General features: G+C 40.9%; 1 protein-coding gene and 1 long non-coding RNA gene across 3 annotated transcripts in view; one reads left to right on the top strand and one right to left on the bottom strand.

Annotated features, from left to right (window-relative positions):
* Positions 1 to 25,893, bottom strand: part of atad2b (ATPase family AAA domain containing 2B) — a 50,304-nt gene that overhangs the window by 15,574 nt on the left and 8,837 nt on the right. Inside the window, exons 17-26 of the mRNA XM_088324838.1 lie at positions 25,649 to 25,799; positions 25,160 to 25,346; positions 24,904 to 25,089; positions 22,495 to 22,630; positions 21,194 to 21,387; positions 20,970 to 21,129; positions 18,412 to 18,534; positions 16,858 to 17,055; positions 3,158 to 3,778; positions 2,466 to 2,611 (exon numbers count right to left, since the gene is read on the bottom strand). Of these exons, the coding sequence (XP_088180964.1) occupies positions 2,466 to 2,611; positions 3,158 to 3,778; positions 16,858 to 17,055; positions 18,412 to 18,534; positions 20,970 to 21,129; positions 21,194 to 21,387; positions 22,495 to 22,630; positions 24,904 to 25,089; positions 25,160 to 25,346; positions 25,649 to 25,799 (2,102 nt within the window). The remainder of the gene's footprint in view (positions 1 to 2,465; positions 2,612 to 3,157; positions 3,779 to 16,857; positions 17,056 to 18,411; positions 18,535 to 20,969; positions 21,130 to 21,193; positions 21,388 to 22,494; positions 22,631 to 24,903; positions 25,090 to 25,159; positions 25,347 to 25,648; positions 25,800 to 25,893) is intronic.
* Positions 1,561 to 25,893, top strand: LOC148346083 (uncharacterized). Of its 2 annotated transcripts, XR_015848254.1 has the most exons (3): positions 1,561 to 1,836; positions 18,951 to 19,046; positions 25,652 to 25,893. It is a non-coding gene; the product is annotated as an uncharacterized LOC148346083 (long non-coding RNA). The 2 variants fall into 2 exon arrangements; XR_015848255.1 differs by lacking the exon at positions 18,951 to 19,046.

The following is a 25,893-nucleotide window of genomic DNA, read 5'->3' as shown; positions in this document are numbered from 1 at the left end:
CACCGCACTGATTTCAAAAATAATCTTCTGGCCCTTGTTGCAAATATGCAGGCTTATGAGGCAGTTCACCGCTAATGCAATATAGATGGTGTTAGAAAGGTCAGGGACAATCATGACAAATCATATTATGGCCATCATGAGAACATTAAAATGAGATGCTCGTCCCTCACGGCAAGAAATAGTGAGGAGAGATCCCTGCTGGAGTTGTCAACTCACTTAAAATATGCAGCCGAGCTGGCTTGGCTTCCAACATCGAATCACTGGAAATATCCCCATGACACTTGATAGCTATGAATTATGTGTGCTTTGTTGTAAAGGAACAAAAAGGATTGATGTGCTTTATAAGCCCCTGTGCGAGATCAATGTCAAAATAGAGCATTAGAAAAACGGTAACATTTCTAAGGACTTCAGGAACTTGTAAAAGACCTTATTATCAAAGGAAATATAACACTGACTTAAAAAAAGAGAGTGGAACTTTTGTATCGGTCTCCCTGATCCAAATCAAATTACGGCAAACTAAGCTCTCCCGTTTGGTACCTATTCATCATTGCATTGCAGTATCAAAATGTACAACAGCGTAGCACATTATGTTTGGCAGGTGATGACCTTTGTTATGTTTGTTTGCTTTTGAGGCACAGACCTGCAACTTGCCTCGAGGTAGAATAGTGCTCTCCCTGGTCTGCTGACTAAAGGTAAACAAAGATCCCTGAATGAAAATTGGGACAAATCTATTGTTAGGGCGTGCCTGTATTCAAACATGAGAAAAAAAAATTTGTAAAAGACATTCTCAATGGACTCCATACTGTTCCAACCGTGCAGGGGGAAAAAGATTGTTTCAGCAGTCAGCAAGAAGTGCCGAGTCTTGTTTGTCTACATCACTTTTTACGGAATTATATACTTCTGCTGAAAAGTGATAAGAATACAGAGCCCTGGGACATTACCATAAGAACAATCTTGGACTATCAAATCTGAGGAAGGGGGCATTAAAGAATCTTGGTTAAAAACTAACACATATACCGTAATAATTTAATCATTCTTAATCCACATCAAAGAATATCTAAACAAAATCAGTCAAAATAAATATATGTTTTCCTTCATCCAAAAGAGGGATCTGATTAAATATTTGTAAGTCTCCTACGAATGCTAGCAGCATTGTGGCTCTTAAAGTTCCAAGCAAATACTGATGTTCTAAATAGCCTCAAGCGTTGGGTCTGTGCTTAAACTCCTGACAGTATTTAATACAGAGAAGAGTTTCAGAGCCTCCTCCATCATGTTGACAGTGGGAAGTAATGAGCAGGCTACAATCAATGAATATAACCAAGGGAAGGCTGACATCTACCACAAGTTCTAATAAACACCACCGAGCATAGCGCCCGCTTAAACGGCACGCTCGTCACCGGCGCCAATAGGAAATTCTATTTGTTCCGTAAGCTGGAGGATAAAAACGCAATTATTCACAGTCTCCCTATTTTCACGATCTGTTTCTTAAAGATAACCCAACCAGCCCCGCCCCACGACACGCTTTAGCCACAAGCCTGCAGATTAGTGCTGCATGTGCCATTCACAGCAGCGGGCCCATCGGAGTCCCAAAGATCAGGCCAACTAAAAGGCCTGTCAATCAGTTTGAGTGATGGCATCAACACCGGCGTCCATGTGGAACTCGGGTAAAAAGCCACTCGATAATGGCTTGATGGCTCAATGTCACTTTGGAAAGGGGGGGGAAATGAGTGCATGTCAAAAGAGCACTTCTTCTATGCCAATTACACCCCACGGTCACCAATCCACCCACTGGTGCTGCGTGGTTGTGGCGTCAAGGGAGTCCACTGAGCCAAAAAGGTACCAATTTTACATTCACTTTGGGGGCAAAAACTAGCAACACTGAACTCCACTCCTGTGTTATGTTTGGTGAGCAAATTGAATGGTATCTCGTGTTTTAATAATGACTTTCAGGGCAGAACAATTGTTGATTGAGAGAGGTGTTCCGGCGTAATTGGCACAGGGAGAAAAACTGCAACATTAATCCCCCAAAAAGGAGAGCAGACTTTGGATAAGCCTGACAAAGTTATTCATCTGAGAAGGACAGCTGACAACCATCAGTTTCAAAACAGACCGATGGATAAAGAAATACAGGGTGCGGTCTTCCATGAAGAGGTTTTGCCATTGCGTATGATGAAAAGCCCTATTCTGCAGGGTGGGTGCGAAAAAGGAGAGCTGCCTTTTCTGTGTTCAGAAAGTTTTCAGTTAAAACTGCCTTTGTGAAACAGACAGAAACAGTAGCTCAATGAGAAGTCTAAAGTGTGCCAAGGTCAAGCTTCTTTTATCAGCTCACCTTCAAATGAAGCATGACAAAGTCTGACTGTCAGTGCCATGTCTGTCGTCACTTTGATTTTGAAGCATATCCAGACTCAGCTCAACTTCATAATTTTCTCACATTATTGAAAAAATATGCTGTAAAAATTCCTTACCAATAGTTGCTGGTGGTCCACAACAAGAGGAGGCGGCGGCGGCAGCGGCTGTGGGGACGCTCCTTTGGGTTCGTTTTCAGTCCCCACGGCTGAAACTTTCAGTTGCTCGGACGGGGTCCCCTTGCTTGTGTTCGCCTGGGCGTCCCCTATTAATGACATCAAAGCCTTAGAAACATGGAGCGCGGAATTCCTAAGATCCACTCACGAAAATAGCGCGAAACCCTGCAGTTGAAAGGAAGCTTTTACTACAGTTAATTACAGTACGCTATTTAGTAATAGGGGCCATCTTCTCAAATAAGACCAAATCTTTGGATGAAGGGATGTGTGAACTTCAAAAGAGACCATGTGATGCTGCAACCTCTCTGAGACTGTAGGAATGGTCTTGGACCAGATTTAAACTGAATATCTAAGCGCGCAATGTTCAAACAGTAAAGGTTTGTTTACTATTGCATACAACATATTGAAGAATGAACAAGGATTTGAAATACAAAGTATTACATAAGCTGGCAGGCCAAATCACTTTTAAGTCTTATTTCCATCGTAAAATATCCAATTACATGCATTTTTTTCATTTACCAAGAAGCAAATTACAAGTGAATTGCTCCTTTGAAGGTAAATCCTGCCCTAATGAGGCAATGCGTCTTCCCCTATGAGTGATGTTGGGAATCATTGAATGTTTTCTGAATACATACCTTCTTTGTTCGGATGTTCCTCCGGACATATTACAGGTTGCTCTCTCGTAAATTCCTCCTCGTCAACCCTGTTGCACTCTCCTTTTGACGCCATTTCCTCTGAGATGGCTGTTGTGCTCTGATGAACTCCTCCCTCGCTAGCCTTGCTGCTTTTCTCCAGGCACTGAGAGTCCAGGCTATCCATAGACTCGTTCCCATTCACTTGTGTTACGTGGACAGCCTCTGTATGCTGGGATTCAAGAGAATCAGATTTTTCATTTGGAGGTTTAGCATCAGTTTGACTGTCCCTCTCTGCTTGCAGATGGGGATCATTTCCTGGGCAACTGAGCCTAGTTTGCTTTTCCAACTCCGTCGCAGGGTCACTTGAGCCAACCGGAGGCTCGTTGGAACTCTCCTCCATGGATGAGACATTAGGGAGATGGCCATTTTCCCGTAGTCCAGGGGTGTCACAGGAAGACTCGTCTAAAGTCAGACTTAAGTCGTTGGTACCTGCCACTTCCATTTCTGCTTCAGTGTTCTCCTCAACCTTCTGTTCATCGTTGCCCTTCTTGTATGGCTTATGCTTGCGAATGATGCCCCGTTCCCAAGACAGTCGTCGGCGAAGCTTTTTCTTGATTTGAACTATGAGACAAAGCAAAGGACATTTAGAACTGTAAGAATTTGCCTAAAACCAATTGATAACAAGTTGCTTGATTCTATTGGAATTGTGTCACCTGTTATTGGCCTAACTAAAAGAAGCCCAATTTACATAAGTATCATAGCTGTAAATACAAAACCATGTATTGCTTTTGAACAGCAAACAGGAATAACAAGCAGAAGTAGGATAGGCAGACAAGGGCAGACCATTAGCACGTCGGACACTGCCGAGCACAGCCGGCACTCGGCAGATCCAGCAGGAAATGAGAAAGAGCCAAGGAAGTTCTCAGAGTACAATGCTGACGCAAGCGAAAGGGAAAAACGTCAACATTACTGCTTTCACCTGACGCACTGATAACAGGTCAGGACACAGAGGTTGCCTGGACCAGGAAGAGAAAAAAATGATTGCATTCTCGGGAGATTAACAAGGTTAACAGGAGAAAAACCCTTTGAGTATGCTACAAAAGACCTCTGGTAAGAAAAAAGAAAAAATATAAATATATATGTATGTATGTATGTAAGCAGCTAAAGAACACTATCGGTCATTTGATAGCAATTAGGAAAATCCAAATCTAGGTGTTTGAATTTCTGAGGAAAATGGGTAAAACAAGCCTGAAACAGGCAGCAAGAACGTATGTCTTCATGAGTACATCTGGCTTGGACCACAGTTTGGTCAAATTATCACAACAGCCTGTTTTGGCAGTATGTCTATGGAATCCTTTATATGGAAGCTAATAAATGTTCACTAGTAAGACACATGATGATGAGAACCCAAAGAACTGTCAACACCCCCAAAAAACAGCAAAGCAGTCAGGGCAGTTTAATTTGCAGTAGGGGTGGCCAAATCTCAGCACAGAGCTCACCCGTCCTAAATACATCATATCTTTCTCGTTTGTAGTATTTTGTGACATTTCCACAAAATAACTGCGCCTTGTTTATTTGCAAAAAAAATGATGATCACAATGAGCCAACGAGCTAAGTAATTGCGGCAGACAAATTTTAAGTGGAAGCCTACAGAGATGGGAAGTTGCGTTGTCGCTGTCATGAACTAAGTGAACCGTTTTACATATTGACTATGTTTCTTTTGGTTTATTGACATTGACTATGTTTTGTGTATTTGTACCCATTGCAAGATCTATTGCAGCCAGGTCATCCTCTAAGAGGGATTACTACTACTTTTTTATTTTTTTTTATTTTCTTCATTCTGAGTTTTTCCTTGCCCGCATGCCAGTTTCCATTCAAGCGATGGTGTAATTGTGGCCAGTGCAGTCCTTTGAGACATTTTCTGATCGAGAGCTATTGCTAATCAACGTTATTTGACTGGTATGTTTGTTATTTTTGTTCAAATTGGACATAGGTGCTGGCATCATTATCATAGATTCTATCAAATCAACAAATCGTTAACCTATTTTTGGAATTGCAGTTTATAGGTTTAGAGTGTACAATACTATAGATAGAGATAGAGATAGATACTTTATTCATCCCCGTAGGGAAATTCACACTTCCGGCAGTCTACCCCGTTGTTTATTAACAGATGAACATGATGCCCTAGGGGTGCTTGTAGCGAAGTGGATGACGTCACGCCAGTCCAAAAATTCGACATCCCTGCGGCAGATGGAAAACCTTTCTTCGTGAAAATCCAGGGATACACGACCTTGTGTTAGCAAGTCCGCCTCCTCTCCGATTCCCCCCGGCTTTCGTGTCTCTGTTTAGCGGCGTTGAAGCCGGATTGCTCCGGGTAGCTCCGGGTGGCTACACGTTAGCGTCCGGAATGCTAAACGTGAGCCACGTTTCCGCAAAACACAGCAACTGCGCTCCCTGTGCGCTTCGATGTTTTCCACCAGCACTCGATCTTATTTGGTCGTGAGTTCGCATTTACCATGATTACGGATGGTACCGAAGACTTATAACCCATTATAGCCCATTTTGATTTATTTGTGTCGTACAGCATACTCGGAGCAAATTCTCAGATTAAGAATTTGTTTTGTGCCGTTATGCAGACAATAGCGGACTCGTTTAATCAAGTCCAAGTCGTTATAATTCTGTCAAGGGCCAGTGGAAGAGTATAAATCAGAAAAGATTCTTTGTATAATTAATATGTGCCCCGTTGTGGTTCTCAATGGACACTAAAGGGTCAGGAATGCATTAGCTTGTTATATAGGGCGGCACACTCCTAGCTTTTGTTTGGATTACAAAACTGTGTCTTCAGATTCATTGTTGGACTAAGGTCAAGATGAACAGCAGCAGTCTTAACTTCGCATAAAGAAAAAAATAAATATCAACTCCGTTAACAGAGCCTACATTTTACCTTCCATGCTGCCCAGATGTCTTATTTACACAAAAGAAAAATAATGCCCCGTGGGAGATTGGCTTGCGAAGGCTTAGCTATCACCATCAAAGATGTGTAGTAAGCACCCGGGGGATGAAAAAGGTGAGACGGAGTAGCAGCAAGTGACTCGTCATAGGAAGCTCGTAAATGATGCATGAAAGTTGTCAGAGGATGAACACCCAACCACAGAATAGGGAAAGGCAGCAAAGTCAGTCTTGCTTCCGAAGCTCTATTGTAGAAGTAATTAAAGCCGTCATTATATTTCCTGGGCTGTGCCAAATGCAACAGTTAAAGTGAACACTGAGCTAGGGAAGCTGAAATTTCATACCATGATCCAAAGTGCGGTACCAGCAATTATTAAGTCGATAAATCACTGCAGTACTGCCGACATGAACAGAGCCTAGAAAAGCCTTTGGGTGCAATTATGAATTGGGTGTCTCTGACTGACTGATTTCTGTACTTAATTATTTCATCGAATTATTGCTTCAGTGATCTAGAGCGTAGGAGATGATGCTGAGGCTGAAGGGAATCAAGAGTGTCAGGAGCGGAAGTTGTTCCATTAAACATTTATGCCTGTAGGAGAACCTCGCAAGATGTTCGGTCTTGGAATTTTCAATTTCATGCCATCACTTTTGCCATTGTCCAGTGATGGGAAAAGAGAGAAAAGTTTTTTTTCCACTTGGAAGGCTTAGAAACTAGTAAAACTGAACAGAGTACAAGAAACACCTGGGTTAAAGCAACCCTGCCTTAAAAACGTTTCACTTATATTGGGGGAAAGGCCATACTGAGAAAAAAGATAATTTTTTGCATGGCTGTGGGGGCACCACTTCCTGCGGTGGTCTTGGGCCAGTACAGTCTGGCGGCACCCATCCCATTCCAGGCCGTTTTTGGGGAAGGGGTTTGCTCCCCGATAAGAAATAGATGGTCCTGGTTTCCATGGTTAGCAGTAACCTCCTCATATGAGTTAGATAAAGCACCGTCCTCTGTTAACTATGTTACAAAATTCTGATAATCACATGGTAGAAAATGCATTTCATCTTTGTTGATAAACTTTGTGGCGATGACGAAACGCCTTTGCTTCTGTAACATATAAATGCAGTTTACCCCAATATGTCTGTCTGCTACTGGTCGGCGTCATATAAAATTCTGATCTGCTAAAAGGAAAAGGCCCGTATACTATTGGCTGAATATACCTTCCACAATACCTTTCCCTTATTCATTTCAGAATATCTCATGCATGGTAAAACATTGCCAGTCAGGAATACAATACGGTTTTTTATGTAGTGTATTTATTCATAAGGGGTACAAGCCTTGCAGTGATACTAAAGGGGAACTAAAATTTCCATAACAATGGACACAAAGCTTGAGAGTATCAAGAAATAGAAAGGTAGATGAATGGTCACAGCCATGTAACTTAGTAAGGATTGGGACCATCATAAAGAGGCAATTAAAGCAAGCTACACAAAGATGAACTCATGAGCAATAAACTTGCTGATTAGGCGTCAACTTCAGAACATGCTTGCTGCAGAGATCAAGACATCGCCTTCAACACAATGTGGCACCTCCTCAAATTTGAGACTGGGTCACAATAAATTACCAGTGACACAAGCGGGTCAACAGATCATGTTGAATTCTCAGGGGGTTAAAGACCAAAGACTTCCAATTTGTGTCTTGGTTGTCGCTACAAGTTTAATCTAACAAAAAAAAAAACATTAAATTTCATGGTGTGAGATTTACACTGATAACTTTTAAAACAGTAATTTATTCCTGATTTAGTTAGAAGAAAACCCCCTGATACAGTTTGGGTAAAATTATACAATTTTAAAACATTTACACAACATCGGCAATGGCTCTAGCTGGGAAATAGGCCAATCTGCTCGCATCATTCCCAATTCACTCTGACACACCTCTCCAAACCGGAACAGATGCTTGCTTGTTTACCTACCACTCGGCATGGTATTCAACACAAGCGTGTGTTTCTATGGCGATCAACAACATTTTCCCTCTGCTCCCGAGAGGGCTCGGCTGTGTAATTCTCCATGAATTCACATTTAGGACACGGGGGCAAACACTGGCATGCATTAATGCCGGGGGAATAAATTATACTGTAGCATTTTGGGGTCAAGGGAAAACAAATGCTTGGAGCCGTTTTTTGGGGGCGTTTGACTGGTGTAATTTAATTATCATATGGGAAGCTGCCGCATATTTGATTTGAGAGTCCCAATTGTAGGAAAATGTATGACTACAGGAGTCGGTAGGGGTTTGTTTTAGAGCATTAAGAAATAAAATCACTTTTTATGCGCAACATTCATATGTATTTGGGTTTTTTATAATGCGATTTGTGGAGCGGAACAATGAACACCGAAAATACAAGTGGGATTGCATCTGTCGAATAAGCTTGTTCAATTCCCTCGGGAGTGCGATTCATGAAAATTCTCATTGAGACGGAATATGGATTTTAAGAGACTTGGAAGCAAAGTAATTAACTCTGAAACACGAGCATTTTCAGTGTGTAGCGGTTAATATCTGGTATAAAACTATTGTATAATATTAGAATTCTGGAGACTAGCTGGAAAGTTTACCATCCTTTGGGAAATAAACATCAAATTCTCATTGTGTAGGCATACTGCACTGTTTACATAGTCTTTTACATTCATTGAATTTGAGAATGTCAGCAGAGCGCCAAACTAATTTAAATGGTAAAAAAAAAAAAAAAGTCATGACATTTATGTTTTGTAAAGAAATTTTCTGTACAAAGAAAGAAAAAGAATGTCAATACGTGAAAACTGATACTGTGTATTTGTATTCTATACATACTGCAGAAGAACTAACTGCAATAAAAGGCCAAGCTTTGAAATAACTGAACACCCTTGAAAGGATGTATATTGCCAAGGGACTATATGCGCTATATAGATGGATGCCATCTACACCTAATGAGCTAGAAGATCATATTATGCATTCACGGCTGCAAAAGAAATGAACACAAAAGAAACCAACATTGAAATGACACACAAAAAATTAAAAGGAAAAAAAAAAAAAATTTAAAAAAAAAACATTTTTGGGAAAAGAACGCTTCCAAGGCTGTGACGGTGACTCATGGACTGCATGGTCATAAAATGCAAGACAGCCATTTGTCAACCGTGGTGACACGTTGCACCGACACTTAATGAAACGTCCCGATCAATAAATGATACCATTCCTGGGTCGTGGAAATGAAGGCGATCAGTCAGTTCACTCAATTGTTCCCCACTGCTGTCTACAGATGGGTTGTTTGGTTTTAGTTTCGCTACGTCTCACGGTTAATGGCGTCTTACATAATAGCATCGATAAATTGCAGCTAGCGTCTCAAATATGCAAACAGAGTTTGGCATTTTTATGTTAACGATATACTATGTTGTCAGTTTATAACACACTACATATGCTGGCGAGTTAGGAAGTATTTCTAAAGTCTGAAATGAAATGTTAAAAATTGGACTCAAACTAGAAAAGGGCATATATTGACGCCTCGCTACGCCACACTCTGGTTATCGCCGATTCATTGCTTTGCGGATTTTGAGTCAAACGTCTTCATTTTCACTGATAAACATAGCGTGCATTGTGTTCTGCAGCAGCCAGCACACAGCAAATGCTATCATAGGGGCAGTTTGAGTGGGTGTGAGTGTAGGGTGGGCATGACTGTGTCCGCGACTGTGATAGGCTTGTGTATGCTGTCATTCAAAGAGCAGGGCAGGCGCACAACTCAATGGGTACACCAAAGAAAAACTGAAAAGCATAGCCCACGCTAGTATTTTAGCTACATGTTACGTTGAATATGAATACGTCAATTAAATTTTATGAAGGGGCGGCGCTACTTGGCGGATTTTCACGTTACGCGGGGAGGGCTTCAGGTCCCCATTAACCGCAACAACCGAAGGTTACTGTAATTTGTTTCACCGCAGACTGGCAAGTCTAACCTCGAATGTGATCGCACGTATTTTCTCTCACAAACATTGTCATTTAAAAACAAAAGCTTAGCCTCAAGTCAAGAGTAGATATTTCACCAAAGAGAGTTAGCATGATAAGGCTACAAGGTATCAAAGGGTCAACAACACGCGAGCAAAACATTTTGAAAGCTTTGAATTTTTCACATTGATACTACAAGAGCACGGGGGTCATTAGCGACCAGAGTAGCACAGATACGAGGGTTTGATGAATAACAATGAACTGCAGAAAGAGTCAGACTCTGGAAAAAGCTAATGAATTGCTGAGCTGCCCTTGACTATAATGACACGTCTTAATGAGTCGTTAGCTGCAAAGCAGGGCAGCTATGTGCGAGGAAAATGCACCTCGGTGCGGCATTTTATGGAAGTGTCTACGATTAGTTTGGATAAGTGAGGTTCTGTCAGTAATTTAAAGTAATTAAAACAGTTGGTACACATCTTTAATTTTTAAAGTGGGTAATGAGAGTCATAAAATTATTTCTTTTTTTATGGGAGGTGTGACAGGCAGCTAACATGGTCAAACAACTTATAAGTGGCTGATTTTATTGTCCATCTGATTCTTGTGGTTGAGAAAATGAGCAGAGAGATTTAATTTTGGCTCTTAACATGCTTAACCGCACCGGGACCACAACTATAATAGAAATAAAATGTTCAAAGCACGCATGATTGCAATGAAAGGGAGCTGTGTATCTCAGAGAGAGCTGAGTAATGAGGCTAAACCTTTGTTGACACCTACTGGAACCAGGCGCATTTTGTACTATATTATTATTGGCAAACAATTTTATTTTTCACTAGCATGTTATTGGATAGCAATGAAGAAGCAATAATTTACAAGGACCAAGATCTGCCAATAAAGAAAAAAAAGTGGAGTGATTAGAATGTCTTTATTTTCTGTTTGTGACCCACATTAAAGCTGAAAATAAATGAACCTGGGTGAACTAATCAAACCTCATCAAATTATGTTTGTGCAAGTGTTCCTGTCAAGGACAACTCTGCCGAACCAGGCACAACTACACACACCGCTGGCGACATTCGAGCTCCCGGAGTTCTAAACACAAGCACTAAGCAAAATATGTCAAGTATGGTATTGAATAATTGAACTACGTATAGAAGCTTGCACACAATGCAAACAGGCTGCCTCTCTAGTTTTAGCGAACCAATCTTCATGCAGATTGCAGACTAGTTTAAGTTTACAATATCAAATGGATTTTTGTCATGCCTGATCATAATTTAAGGGATCGGAGTAACTACCACTTACCGGAAGTGGATTTAAAAAAAAGCATTACGAGTCAGCACATGGCGATACATGTAAAAGGAAAAGAAGAACAGCACTAAACAGTGACTTGATGTGTGCCCTAATACAATAAGTAGAGCCATGATTTATATTCATTTGGCTAGGCGCCGAAACCATCTAAGAGGCATTTCTGCCCACCAAATGGCAACTAAGCTTGGCGCCTCTCCCCTGAAGTGCCAGATTGCTTTTGAGAAGCAATTCTTTTTTTGAGAGAGAGAAAAGCGCATTCTAATATCGGACGTTAATGCTGCAATCTCAAGCTGAAGACGGGTTCTTTATAGCCTGCTGTTACAGTTCTAATTTTAGCACACCCGAGAAAAAAGGTCCCATTTGTCACCTGAAGACGGTAGCAGGAAACTTTAATAATGGAAACAAGATGACAAAATGCATTTCCTGCATACTCTGACAGAGCTAGCCTAAAGCAATGAGCAGCTAACTGCCCAAGGGAGACACTGGGACCACTATCAAACCACCTAGCCTGACTTTGGTGAAGAATAAAAGACATAGAATATTGGATTATAAATGTTTGATGTAATTATTGAGATACGTTAAAAAATGATTATTGGCATTCAGTTCAGGGAAATTGTCTGATATTACTGACCATTTCCAAGTGGCATAATTCCTGAAATGTGATCTAGGAAATCAGATGTGACTGCTAAAGATTTTTGTGATGGTCTGATATTATTTTACAGGCCTATTCAGATGTTCACTTTAACAGTAGAGTTTAAATTTCATAATGTGATTGGGTCAAGTATGTCTATCTATCTATCTATCTATCTACCTTGGTCATAAACCTCAAGAGGGGTGACCGAGAGCAAGACACACACATAAAATAACAAAGAAAATAAAAGGGAAATGAATAGCAAAAAAACACACAAAGATTTGTGTGGACCATGGCCAACCCAATTGCCCAAACACCCAAACAAGTTAGGTACCTCGGCACCCAAGTTAGTCATGCTTTCGTCCCTCCAGATGAAATGGGACACCAGAAAGCGGCCATGTCACTTGGGTCAGGGTGACACAACACACTCTAAATTTGCGTTCAGGCTCCAAGTCTCTCCAAGTCAAGTATGAAGAATAATAATAAAAAAAACTACAAAAAGAGCAGGCATATGGGTTAACAAACTATTGGAACTTTGCAGATGTGTGCTATTATGATGAATGTCATCCCAGATTAAGAAAGGACAGATATTTGGTCCCTTCTTCATTGTTTTATCCAAACATGCAAACCACAAGATCAAACCTCCAGTTTTATCCATGTATCATATTTCTCTGTGTGTGACAGCAAGGACAGACTACTTCAAACAAAAAAATGGAACATCAAAAACCAAATTATCTTTGCTTTGTAACCTCTAAAAAGTAAGTCTCCTCTTACTAAGCCATTCGCTGCCTGCTGTCCTTTTTGTCCTGAAAAAAAATGAAATCCAGGCCACTCTTTTATGCAGTAACTACTTCAGCCTAATATAAAAGGAAGCGGGGTGTTTATTATGACTTTAAATATCCCATCAAGGCCTGGCGATGGATTGACATTGGCAACGGGGAGGAGAGACAACCCGTTTAATGTGATGCAAGACGCGCGGCGGGGGAGCGGGGTGGGTCGCAGCGGTATCCTAGCCGCAAGAGAGCGAGCCTTGGTGGCTGTTGCCTTGGGCAGCCTATTGACTGATGCAGAGGACACATTATGCAGAGCCCGCATCATTATTCTTCTCTTTTGCAAACGCTGGCAATGCTTGTGTAAGGAGCGGTTCATTCTACGATGGTGTGCGGGGGGAAAAAAAAATGACAAACAAGGTTTCATCGGTTGTGAATACGATATCTGGCAATCAATGGTGACAGGGCACGAGGGAGGGCCGATTTGAAGGACCGAAAGTCCAAACCAAATAAAAAAGCGTGGGGTTGGGGGGAGGAGAACTTAATTATAAATGAAAGGATGGCACTTGCGATGAACTTGATCCTTGTGGTGATGCCCCATACGTGAACCCTGAGCTGGTGCCTCGCTTACAGCCCCCCTGAAAAGGGGGGCGGGGCGTTCAGACCCTTGTTGGATGAAAACTCGTAGCAAATGCAGCGCAAATAGATTCTGTCCATTCAGGGTCTTCCCACACATCTATCCATAGCAACTGTGGTTTGTCCAACCGGCACGAGTGCTTTTCACACCTGCACCTCGAATATACTTTGCTTTTAGAACAGTGTTGGTGTAAATATTGAGTGGCCCTTATCGGCCCCACTCTCGATGATAGCTATATCAGACTGGCGCAGGTCAATTTCAGCACTTTGAGGAGAGTAGTGGGGGTTTACAGACTCCCAGTATATATAGTACACACTTTATGTAAACAAATTACTGATTCAAAAGGTTTCATACTGTGCATTATGCATTACTTTCTATAGACAATCTTATCTTGAGAGTTTTGTACACCCTTTTCATGGCTAAATTCAAGCCCTTTTTAAAAAGACGTTCAAAAACCAATTTTTCAATTTCTCCAGTACCTTTAAAAGAAAACCGATGTGAATCATTTTGCAGATCCACTAATATATCCGCTATTTACACACGTGTTTTTCAAGTTCTTAGATATGTCTGCTTCACATATGTTCTTCAGGTCCACAATTAACACATGCAATTTTAATCTTGCGTGTACATTTATCAAACCATACGATTTTAGGTCTTTAGGTAATCACAAATATATTTGTAGATCTGGAGAAACATGTGTGAATATTTCTAGACAAATCTCTCCCAATATAGGTGTTAGGTAAAAATGTAGCTCACATTTTCAGTTGCAGGAAGTTCTTTCCATTACAAATTTACTCACTTAATTTTTTACATAGTCCATAATAAATATCCAATTTTGATACGTAATCCTTGCAGTAATGCACATTTTATCATTTCATGGAGTCCTGTTTAGGTGTAGCATGTAGCAAACAGTACAGAAAAACCTGAAAAAAAAAATCATAGTTAAACTTGCCATCTCCATGAATTATATTTCATATAAGTGTATGGAGATTATTCTTCCATTGTGAACCATTGGGTCTCTTTTATGCAGCATGCTATGCCCAGATTTGTTCCATGTTTTAGCTATCGTTTATATTATCTGTTTTAGAGCCATCATATAGCCTCCCGTCATCTTGGTCTATGACACCTCTTGGGTGCAACACTAAGGGGCGACGACACTTCACATGACAAAAACAAACTAATAACAGCTGCCGTCAATCCTGAGGGAAGAACAAATGCAATGGAAAAACAAAACCACTAGAGTAGGCATGTCTGCGTCATTATTAGGCAGACTTGTTTTATTTTTTCATTTAAAGCTTGGTCTATCAAGTCAGACTGCTGAGAAACACGGCATTTACTAGCACTTCACCCAATAATCCAGCAACTTTTTAAACTTTGAACTATATTGAATTTAAGCATTTTAAAGGATATCAAACACCCATACAAACCCTGTATTGATTATCCATTACAATTTAAGGTTTGTCATCCACAGCGGTCAATGGCCCTGGGATAAAGACACTACATTTTTAAACTTGTGACCGTTTAGCATGGCAAAGAAAAGACAAACGGACCACTATGGAAATCGTTTTCTCGAACTGCTCTGAATTTTACGGGCTGCACAATTTCGCCTGTCATGTCATTAGGCGCAATCAATGATCAATTAGCCTAATAGGTGCCCTGCTGAGGAGTTCCAGGTGAGAACAGGATGCCAATGTCACTAATTAATCACCCGACTTAGCCTAATTAATTGACGCTTCCAACTGAAGGTTTTAGTAATGACTCTTTGACAAGCTTCTGAATTACCTTTATCATAAGACACTGGCTGCCCATGTAAGCGATATTGCCTCATTTTCCTGTATGCCTAAAACATGTCTTAATAAAAATTAATGTGAATAATTAAACGCCAGAACCTTGGCTTGGTTTAGAGGAAACAGAGAGAATAGAAAACACTGGCTCAGTAGGGGTGCTGCTTATGGAAAACAAGCACCACCCTGTGTTGGCTAGAAGGACTACAAAAAAAAAACTATAGACTTAATTATCGCCTACTGTATAAGGCTGGTGGGCATTGGGTGACTTGACATACAAGCAGTGGAGACCAAGTCCCCATCAGTTTGCCTCACACCTGCAGTTTACCACGGGTGGTCCTGTAATGGCCCCGTGGTGTGGTCATGTTCCGAATGGTTAAGAGAGGGGAGGACCCCGCTAATGAGCCCGCTCGCTGCTGCAGACACCCCGCAGTGGGTTGTGTTTCAGGTCGTGTTTGCCATATACATCTGGTGAACAATATTGACACAGCAGACCACTGCTATGACATACGAGAAGGGACTTTTTCCCACGATTCCGAATGGATTGCGTTTGAAATGTCAACTGATTAACATAATAATTACGATTACATTGAAATATTTCGATTTTATGAGGTTTATGTTCTTGTTTACAATTTTAAATGCATTTTTAAAATTATACTACCCAAAAAAAGACAGATTTGGCCAATTTTGTATTATTCTAAAATGCATACCCGATTGGTTTCTGACATACCATAGTTTACTTTGTGTACTTGGATAGTTTGTTGCCATGTATTTCCTTGTCTGCTGTGACATCAGCAATGGAAATTTCATAATCTGATACTGTATTGAATACTTTTTTGTTAGTTTCAACTGTTTTAAGAGTGTTCCGCAAACTTTTCTGTGTCAGGAACCATTTTAATGTAAGACTGTATATTCTCACAACTCGCCCAATAATGACATTAGGACAGTGGTTAGCACATTCGCCTAGCACGCGTAAGGTCACGGTTCGAGACCGAGTGGAACATGTGTTGGTCTGGAGAGGGATTGGCGCCACCAGGCTGTACTTGCGCCCCAGACACGTTGCTCCTACCACCATAGTGGTTAAGGGATCAATCAACCAATAAAAACAAGTATAATAATTATTATATTAATCAGCCCAAATCTATTGTGTAATCACTTGACCACTAGGGGTCTGACAAAGGAAAAGGCATTTATTTTTTTCCATCATCACCATTTTTACTCATGGTGCCACATTGTTCAACGATTTGTCTGAACTCTATCCCATAATGCTCCATTACAACATTGTAGAACGTGTCATCGTGAGTAAAATTTTGAAATAAAATTGAATACCTTTTCCTGTGTTATTTATAATGGCCTAGTGGTTAGGATTCAACGGCCAATTTTTTCTTTCTGTGCGGCTTGGTACCAAAATACCTATGGCTGGTGTCATTGCTGACCATTGTTGTAACCCATTATCGGACAAATAATGGAAACACCAAAGCGAGAATGTGCATGAGTGATTGGTTTGGTGTTTTGCAGTAGAAAACTTTGTTTTTTTTAGCGGATGAGATTTTTTCATGGATTTTGGCTAAACATGGCATCATTTACTTATATTTACAGGGACTGTTATTTTTACTCAGCATCCAATAAAAAAAAAAATATGTCCGTATGTATTTTTTGTGGTACTCACTAGGGTTGCATTGTTTATTCTCCCTGGCCTCGCTCCGAGTGCTGGCCTTGCTCTGTTGTTCAGTGGCTCCGTGACTCCTCCTTGTTCCGGGAGCACTCAGAGAAGTTGCTTCTGCTTTTGGTGGCGTTGCCGTTTCGGGAGCTGCTGGTGCAGCTACTACTGGTGTAGCTGGCTTGGGTTGAGCAGGCACCAGCTGGTCTGCAGATCGCAACGGAAGATTAAGTTAGGAAGTACACTATACACATAATGCAATCGATTAGTCCAATCACCAAAAGGAAATATGAAGAAGGGACAAAATTTGTGGTCAAATTGACCTCAATGTTTCAGCATCGATGCAAAATAGTGTGCTTCCTGAGCATTTCCCAGCACGACATAAAACCCTCTACTCCCTGATAAGTCAACACAATAGGTATCATGGAGAAAAACATTGCTATAGGGCAAAATCAAATATTTATTCCTGTGTGAATCTGGGGGGGTTTACAGCTGACATATTTTACCCATACGGGCATTTACAGTAGGTTTACAGTGGACTTTGTCTTTTGAATTGCCCCCAGAATGGAAACATCAATCTTAATATCCAAACCTCATGATATCTCACCAGTGCGTTATGTGGCACTCTAATTTACTACTTCATAAAGACAACTTGAGCAGTACATGACATTGAAAAAAGAGCGGCAGTCAATCCATTGCAGCCTTTTGAATAACAAGGTTTTCATTCTTCACTTTTATTCGACCACCTTTTTTCATTTTTTCAAGGCATACAAGTCCCAATACATGCAGCCAGGAACTAAATCCCCGAATATCATGCACACGGCTCGATTAATTGTTAGCTTTATAAAAAAGGACCTTGACTAAGCACTGAAATATTTAAAAGACATGCATTCCTTTCTGTTGGAAGCTGACCTCTCGCTCGTGCAATATTCATGGAGCGATATCAGCATTAAGTTCACAAAAAGGTGTAATCAAACATAACACAGTACACATAATCAGATGTCGCGCAATCATAGCTTTGGGGGTCCACACAATGAGACCAAGGTTACGTGTTAGCAATGAAATATTAAAAAGGTCAAGGCAAGGTGCAAGAATAAAAACTACATTGTATCAAATGCTTACTGGTCAGCTCCCTAGAATGAAACCAACCTGTGCAATTTGAAATATATAGTAAACAGTGTACTACCTTAAACTGTACTTACATTCATCTGATTTAGCTAGTGTACTTAACAACAGGGTTTATTAGCCAATTCCCAGTCGATCATCAACAAGAATGTTTGCACATAATTACACATCAACACTTAATATTTGAAGAGATCCATTAAAAAAAAGCCCTCACATGCATTATTTACCATTTGCTTGATTGTACCCAATCGTAAAAGAATCTGCTGTTGAAGCAGAATCGCAGTCTAGGCCTAGTTTAGAAAAAATCCAATTTACACCTATTTTCATCGATCTTTTGGCAGAAAAATAATAGTTTATATGGACTTTATATGTCAAGACTGTCTTAAAACTAAGAAAGGAAACAATCACATCAAAAGTTAAAATGTCAACAGTTCCTACCCTTCTTTCTGCGTGTTTCTTTGATATCCTCGCACATGCGATCAAACTCTGGGTCAAGTTCAGATGCAAAAATGGCATGCGCCGTGTCCTTGAGGCTGCACGCGCGATGCCTTATCACCTTGTCTGAAAAACAGCAAGATTACAAATGTTGACATGAATTGTTACGGTACTCCCATGTGCCTCAAGTGTAAGAAGATTGTTTTAGTCCATCAAAAATAGTAATTAAAATACAAATATTAAAGAATATAAAACTGTTTTTTTTCCATCTTATTTCCCCCCCAAAAAACAAACTAAAAAAAGGGGCTGTGTGAAATTATTGAGAGTAAACACAAATGTGTCAATTTAGTGTGTCTAGAAAAACAACAATTTCTTATTAGACCTTCAGTTTTTGGGCTGAGAAATCCATGTGTTCCCTGGCACAATGTGTCTCTGTGATGTCCCCGGGCATCATTAATCCCGCATTTTGTGTGACTGAAGGGGTGCGCTGAAGAGCGAGGCTAAAAGCGTATCCACTGTAAACAGGCTGCCTCTCATTACAGGCGGGCGGAGGTAGGAAGCAGCGGCAGAGGGGGTTGCAATCTGCCAGCATTCATCTAATTGGACGACGGCTACGTAATGGTGGAGGCAGAGTGTGTGTGAGTGTGTGTGCACACACGTGGGCAAAAAAAAAAGGCCTTTCAGAAGCTGCTGGAGCTCATCTGCTTCAATTCCCTTTCTATGATTATGTACCAGCACTTCTACTTTGTTTACTGTGAGAAAAGATTATGTTGCTGTATATTTGTGATTCAGGCGACTTGAATGGGACAACCCATTATTTTTTGTTTCAATGTTTTTCTGGAGAAATTGGACACAGACAACACAAATTTCTTATAAAACTGTCTGGCAAGACGGGTGAAGTCAAGGCCAGTTAACAGCTAACCAACTTCCTGAGCTAAATTATCAACTGAACCCTATCATTCATAAACTCTAACGGCACTCCACAGGCCTGGGCCTGCCATTTAAAGCCATGAAAAAAGTGAATATAATCAGCAAAATACCAACACCTTACATTGATATTTTGTATTTGTAACGCTACAAAAAATCATTTGAAATGGATGTAGTTGTTGAGTTATTGTTGTGAGGCCGATATATGTTACTTTTTTCATTGACATGAAAAGGAAGCCACCGACAAGCTAATAATGACTTCCCATCGTGACTACTGGCCTAATTGTGCCACAACTGAGCCATGGACTACAGAATGCTTGGTTTTATTAAACAGTCTAATTGCATTTTCTCCCCTTTAGTGTATCTTTGATGGTTACCGCCGCATTCTGACAAATGCCGGCACAATATAATTTATTCATCTGGCCCGGCAGAAAACTGCTTCCCATTAAGCATCACGGGCAAAGCAAGAATTAGAATAGTTAGTAGCGCTGTTCGCTGATTTCAATTCTTATCATTTTGTTCCGCCACTGTAACCAATGTTAAGTTTAAGACTGTGGACATTTTTCACTACCGTACACAAAATATGGATGAATATGGAAGCCAACAGGCCTTTTAATGTTTGTGCATACATTTGTCTTCTCCGTGATGTTCGGGGTGCTCAAGACAGGAAAGAAAGGGTGCAGGGGGAGGAATCAATTCTCGCAGTGAGACAAGAGACTAAATTAAATTTTCATGCATATGCAAGCCTTGCTCATTTTCTACATGGAAAACGGGAAAGTAGTGACTTTCTTCATTTGAATTTCCGACATGTACAAAAAGGCCCGTGGAGCTTTTGTAATTACCGTGCCTGTATGCTTACTTAATTAGTCATTATCATTAGATTTTTGTTTTTGTTTTTGTAACATCTATTCTCTGTTTATTTACTCAATCATTAATTGGCCAGGAAATGCCACATTAACTTTAGGACTGAGAAAATGCACTGAAGGAAAGCTATGTGTGCTCTTTGTCAATAAATACTTCGATAACTGATTCAACAAAAAAACTGTACATGTTAACTAATATTAATTCACTGAATTATCACTAAATTTATTTGCGAAGATAACAATTACAGTACAGAACCTTTTAGAAAATAATTCACACTGCATTGACAATATTCTAATTGTATAATTTTTAATACTCTTGTGAAACACTGCATTTTAAAAAAAGAATATTATTAAGAAAATTGTATAGGAGATATGACAGGAAGCGGAGCTGGAAATTGGCAGATAGGGAGATGCTGAGGTTCCCTTTGGAGCAGCCAGGAAGGATAGGATAAGAAATGAGCTCACAGTGACTGCCAAGGTTATTCTGTTTCGTGGGGGGAGAAAACAGACATGTGCAGAGGAGTGTTACTGTGTAAATCAGAAGAGTGATGAGGACAGAGCAACTGGGAGGAGGAAGACCTAAAGGAAGGTTGAGGAATGTCATGAGTTAAGGCTTGAAGACAGCCAATGTTGAGAGAGGATGCTGAAGAGAATAAGACACTCATAGACAAGGATAACCTACTGTAGCAACCAATAATAGGATAAGGAAAAATACAAAAGACCAAAACTTTAAGTATGCATTTATGTATGTCATAAGGCAGTTTGTCTCACCTCCAGGATCTTTGTCAGGATTATACTCTAGTGCATTACTGCAGATTAGATCGATGTCCACCAAAAAGTCTTTGGCTGTCAGGTACTGGTGCTTATCAATCTTGGTCATGACGGTAGACAGGTCCATGGGCTGTCCTATCACCTCCAAGTAGTCCGACACCTAAGTTATGTAATTTTTTTTCAAACCATTGACAACACAAATGTTTTTATTTTTCTACTCTTACCTCCTCAATGTCAACAGGTTTGCTGAAGATATTGAAACGTTTGTCAGTGGCCAGACGCTTAGTCACGTCCCTGAGAAAGAGTCTGAGCTCCCGTAGTGTGTTTTCCTCCTGCTCAGCAAGACGACGCTGCTCCTCGGCAGACAGCACCCTGGGGCCCGGGGCCTCGGCCGCAGGCAGCACCTCCTGACACCGGTCTATGAGGGAAAACAGACAAAAATAGTAAACGCTCTTAGTTGATGAAAGCAACGAATTTGTACACTAAAAAATTGACATGTTCTCCCAAGTGTGGCTTTCAAGTACAAAGCTTAACACTACTCTGCAGTGAAGAGATGTGTTAGTACTATAGAAAAAAATAAAAAACAGCCCCTGCCCGCGGCCCAGGATCCATCTGTAGGCAGATAAGACATGTTTAGGAATCCCTGAGGCTCCACACCTCTTCTCTACTATGCGTTCACTCCCTGACTCTAATTAGGGATAATAGCTTTGGCACTCACAAGCCTCTTCCCTTCCAGTGATTTTTTTCTGCAGAAAGTCGGACCCCTAAGAGTTGAGCAAAGGACTCCAGCCTTGTATCAACCCAAAGCGTGAGGATGGTGGATCCCATATTACGCTTGAATGATAATGGGGGGGATAGATAAACATTGGGGAAGAAGTAGCATGATGGGGCGGCATGAATGCAATTTTTACCCGGGAAATATTTACATCCCATGCATATCCACCAGCCACGTAATACACCTCGCGGGCCAAATATTTAGCATTCACGTATGCAAACAGAATATGAATAAGGCAGAAAAGTACACATTTAGCTTAATGTGTGCTTTTCTGCTTAGGGCTGATGGTACTGTACATAATTTCGTTCGAGGGGAAAAGAAACATACAGGCAGTCCAATACTGCCCTCTAGAGGTAATGGCCATAACTGCTTAAATTTTGGACCAGCGTTGAAATAATTCTGTCCACATGAAGAGCTACCTAAAATTAGTCAAAGTCCGAAATTGATATACATTTTTAGGGAAAATATGCCTTTTTGCAACAAACTTTAGTTTGAACACCCGAATCAATCAGATGGACATGCTCTTGTGGGTGCAATTATTTTTTTTCAATAATGTGCCTCCTGCTGCACAACATGAGCATTTAGACTACCCTTGGATCAACAGACAGAACAGACCGTTCTTCGTTCTGGCTTTTAAGTCACAAAGGCACAATGCACCTGTCACACATTAGTAGTGCTCAATGTCGATGTATATGATCTGCGTTAGCAAGTCACAATCATGGCTGCACTTAGGGTGTTGTGTCTGTGTACCTGAATTCCTAATGCGTGGCGGCGCTCTGGCTGCCTGCACAAGAAGCAGGTCGGAGAAAAAGCTGCGCCGCTCTCCTTCGCCTGGGGGTTGCACCGTGACCACTTCCCCATAGGCCTTTTGGAACATACTCTTCACCTAATGAAAAACAATGTATCTATTAATCATTTTATGAAAGGCAAGATAATCCCAATAGCTGCATTTCAATTGGTCGCTTCTGTGCTCGAGAGTTAAAAGCTGCACCCTCTGGGAAGCTTTTCTGCTGACAGAGCTCCTTCCTCTGCTTACTGTTTCACATGAATTCATTCTCTTATCTTTCGATGCCTTTGAATCGCCTCTCCGTTTTTCTGAAATCATTTCTCCAACTAGAGTGGGGAATCGTTTTTTAAAACAGAGACAAAATGGGGGTACATTTGACGAGAATGATCTAGCTGTGCAGAAGTGAGCGATGATGCTGGCTATCGCTCATGATGATAAAGCCTGCAGGGTTTGGACACGTGCAGGAGGTGAATAATGCATGACCATGTGTAATTTAACACCTGTTCCACTGGCAAGAAACCAATGATATCTGGATTAATACATAGAGTCCAAGAGTCTGATTGTCATTAAGAGTAATGCCAGAATGCTGAGGTTTCAGAATGTAGGTAGAGTACATAAAGGGAGGGCACTTCACATTTTTAACGCAAAAAGTAGGTGTGGGGGGTGTTAACAGTAGAATCTCAACAAGCGAGTAGGTTATATAATTGGATTACTGACCCGGTATGGTAAGAGATAAGTGAAAGATAAGGATTTTTAATCATATACCCCATAAAAACCATTTTTAAGTGGTAATCCTACAAAATGCACAGCTCGATTTGCCTCAAATTGTAGATAATCTTGCAAAGTGTTATGTAAAATCTGATGTGAGGGGTGCATATGCCAAATATTTAGTATAAATCTCTTTCCACAATCATACAGACTGTTTGTTAGAGGCAAAAAATGCTAGCAAAATGTATTTAGCAGAAGATCCATTATTTGTGACTGACTGATGTTTTATGACTGAAAGGTCAGCGTACAATTAAAGCAGAACCCACATAAAGCCTTTAATGGATTCCCAAATTCTATAACATACAAAATGTGGGAAAATCTTTAATAATCTTAACATCACTGGTATATTCCAATTATTTTCCCGAGATAATGCAATTTGAAGAAACACCGTCTCGTTTTGGATTTCCTGAGCTCCGACATCATGTGAAGCACACCAGTACGAGTCTTTTACGCCAAGTTTTAGTAGTTTTTGTTGTAAAATGGCTAGGCGTTGTGTCGCAGATGGGTGCGGCAAAGGTACAACAAATGGCGAGCAGTCAAAATGGAGCGAACCCGCAATGAACACACAGAGAGAAAGAGAAAGAGCGAGAGCGACAGAGCTCACAGGGGATGAATCAGCCGGGACACGGCAGGCTTACCAGCAGCCATAGAAGACAAACCGGGACTGATCGGCAGAAAAAACGGGAGGCTGGCTGACTAAAGACATCCAGTAAGCAGCCAGGATAACCCCGAGCTAACAACAAAACACTACCACGGCAACAAAGACTAACCCAGCCGCGAGAAAAAACAATGAGCGCAGCAGGTTGGCCAGCTATCCAACTGCTAATTTGGCTAGCCTGGACCACACAAAACTGGATGCTCCGGGAGGCTGCACGCTAACGGGGTGCTATCTGGACAAAAGTATGTGAATTGTAAGACTAACAAGAAGAGAGAAAAAGTCACAAATACTTAAAATGAGGCGAAGTCAAAAAAGGAACACACACTGTAATCTTACCCTTTGATGATTAACTTGGACAAAACAGTCAGAAGTCCCCAAAGGACACAGTAAGCAAAGTTCCAATTGCTCCACGCTAAAATGAGCAGATTACTACAATTGCAGTTTGTTTTTTAACAGGACGCATCTTTTGCTTTGCTTCTATATGTCATCCGGTGATGTCACAGCACTATGGGATGAGGTCAAACTTTGTAATTTGAATATTAATTTCCTCAAGATCAATGGCGCATGGTACATTTTGTAACATAACTGCATGACTGTGGGGAGGAACACTACATGTTCTGTGCAAAATTAGGAGGGAAAAGTGTCTCTTATAATCGCTTTAATTTCTAGCCCTGAGCAAGCTCCAACGTGGAGTGATCTGGGCCCTTCAAATAAGTGTTTTAAATGAGTGCAGACTAGTTGCACTGTAGATGTGAACTCAGCTAGACTCACTCAACAAGCACCACTTATCCAAATATTCAAGCAATATTTCTTCAAATAACTTTGCACCGCTCGTTGCATTGTAACAATGCATGCAAATGGCACCATTCATTCCCAAAAATGCAGCAACAACTCTTCCCAGAGAAATTACAATAAATTTGCCTTAGAAATAATGCAATATTTGTACCTCATCTGAGAGCTGTAAGTAGGAGGTCTCGGCAGTGGCAAGAATGAGCACTGGACAGAAGGAGGGCACATCCAGCAGTAGGGAGAGAAACGTGCTCTTTAGAGTATCGCTCACAGTCTCCCACCATTCTGAGATGTGAGGGACAAACACCACACTTGGGACGCTACGGCGGGCCTCGCGAAAAACCTTTAAATAGAATCATACCGCTTCAAAAATTCAAAGTATTTCAAGAATGCAAAGTATTTATGTGTATTACCTGAGCACAGGACTCCTCCGGCGTCTTAGCGCTAGTAGAATATAGGGTGGGCAAATCCAGACGGTGCACTGGTAACTTGTCCAAGCTGTGCAGCAAGGCAGGGGCTAAGTGGGAACTCTGTCCTGACCCCGGGGAACCAGCAAGAAGTAAACGGGGTCGGTATGCTGTAGGTTGCTGGTGGGGGGAACTTCAAGGAGAAAAGACCCCATTATTTGCTTTGTCCAAAGATAAGATTTCTTACATTGGGTAGATGGAGCTATAGTCACATTCACCCTTTCAAAGTAAAGCCCTGCCACAGTTGCTTCCACTGAGGAGCTCGTTTACCTGTCTGATTGGCAGCACCTGAGACCAAAGTGTGGCAAGGCTTTTACCATCTTGACCTGAAATTCTTATCTTTGTTTGAAACTGATGATATAGTAAATATCATATGATCCATGCCACAATAATAAAATAAAGAAGCATATTTTTTATTCTGTGTGTTTAACTTACTAGGAGCAATGAATGAAGGGCCTGCGCAAGGTGGAACCAGAGACTGCCAAGGGACTCGTGGGACATGAAGCAGGCTGGACATAGATAGAAGTGGCACCATCTTGGTCGTCGTCACTGTACACATCCTCATCAAGGACTTGATTGTCAGCGCCTACTACACACATGAGGAGTAAACCTTAAAGTTATTGTATTAACATTTCATGAATTTTTCCAAAATGTACATTAAAATTTCAGATTGAATTGAA

The sequence above is a fragment of the Urocampus carinirostris genome, chromosome 20 (assembly GCF_059441175.1).
Source record: "Urocampus carinirostris isolate Australia breed hairy pipefish chromosome 20, RoL_Ucar_1.0, whole genome shotgun sequence".
Taxonomy (NCBI): domain Eukaryota; kingdom Metazoa; phylum Chordata; class Actinopteri; order Syngnathiformes; family Syngnathidae; genus Urocampus; species Urocampus carinirostris.
Note: the sequence above shows the minus strand (reverse complement) of the source record. Positions and strands in the feature narration are given on the sequence as shown.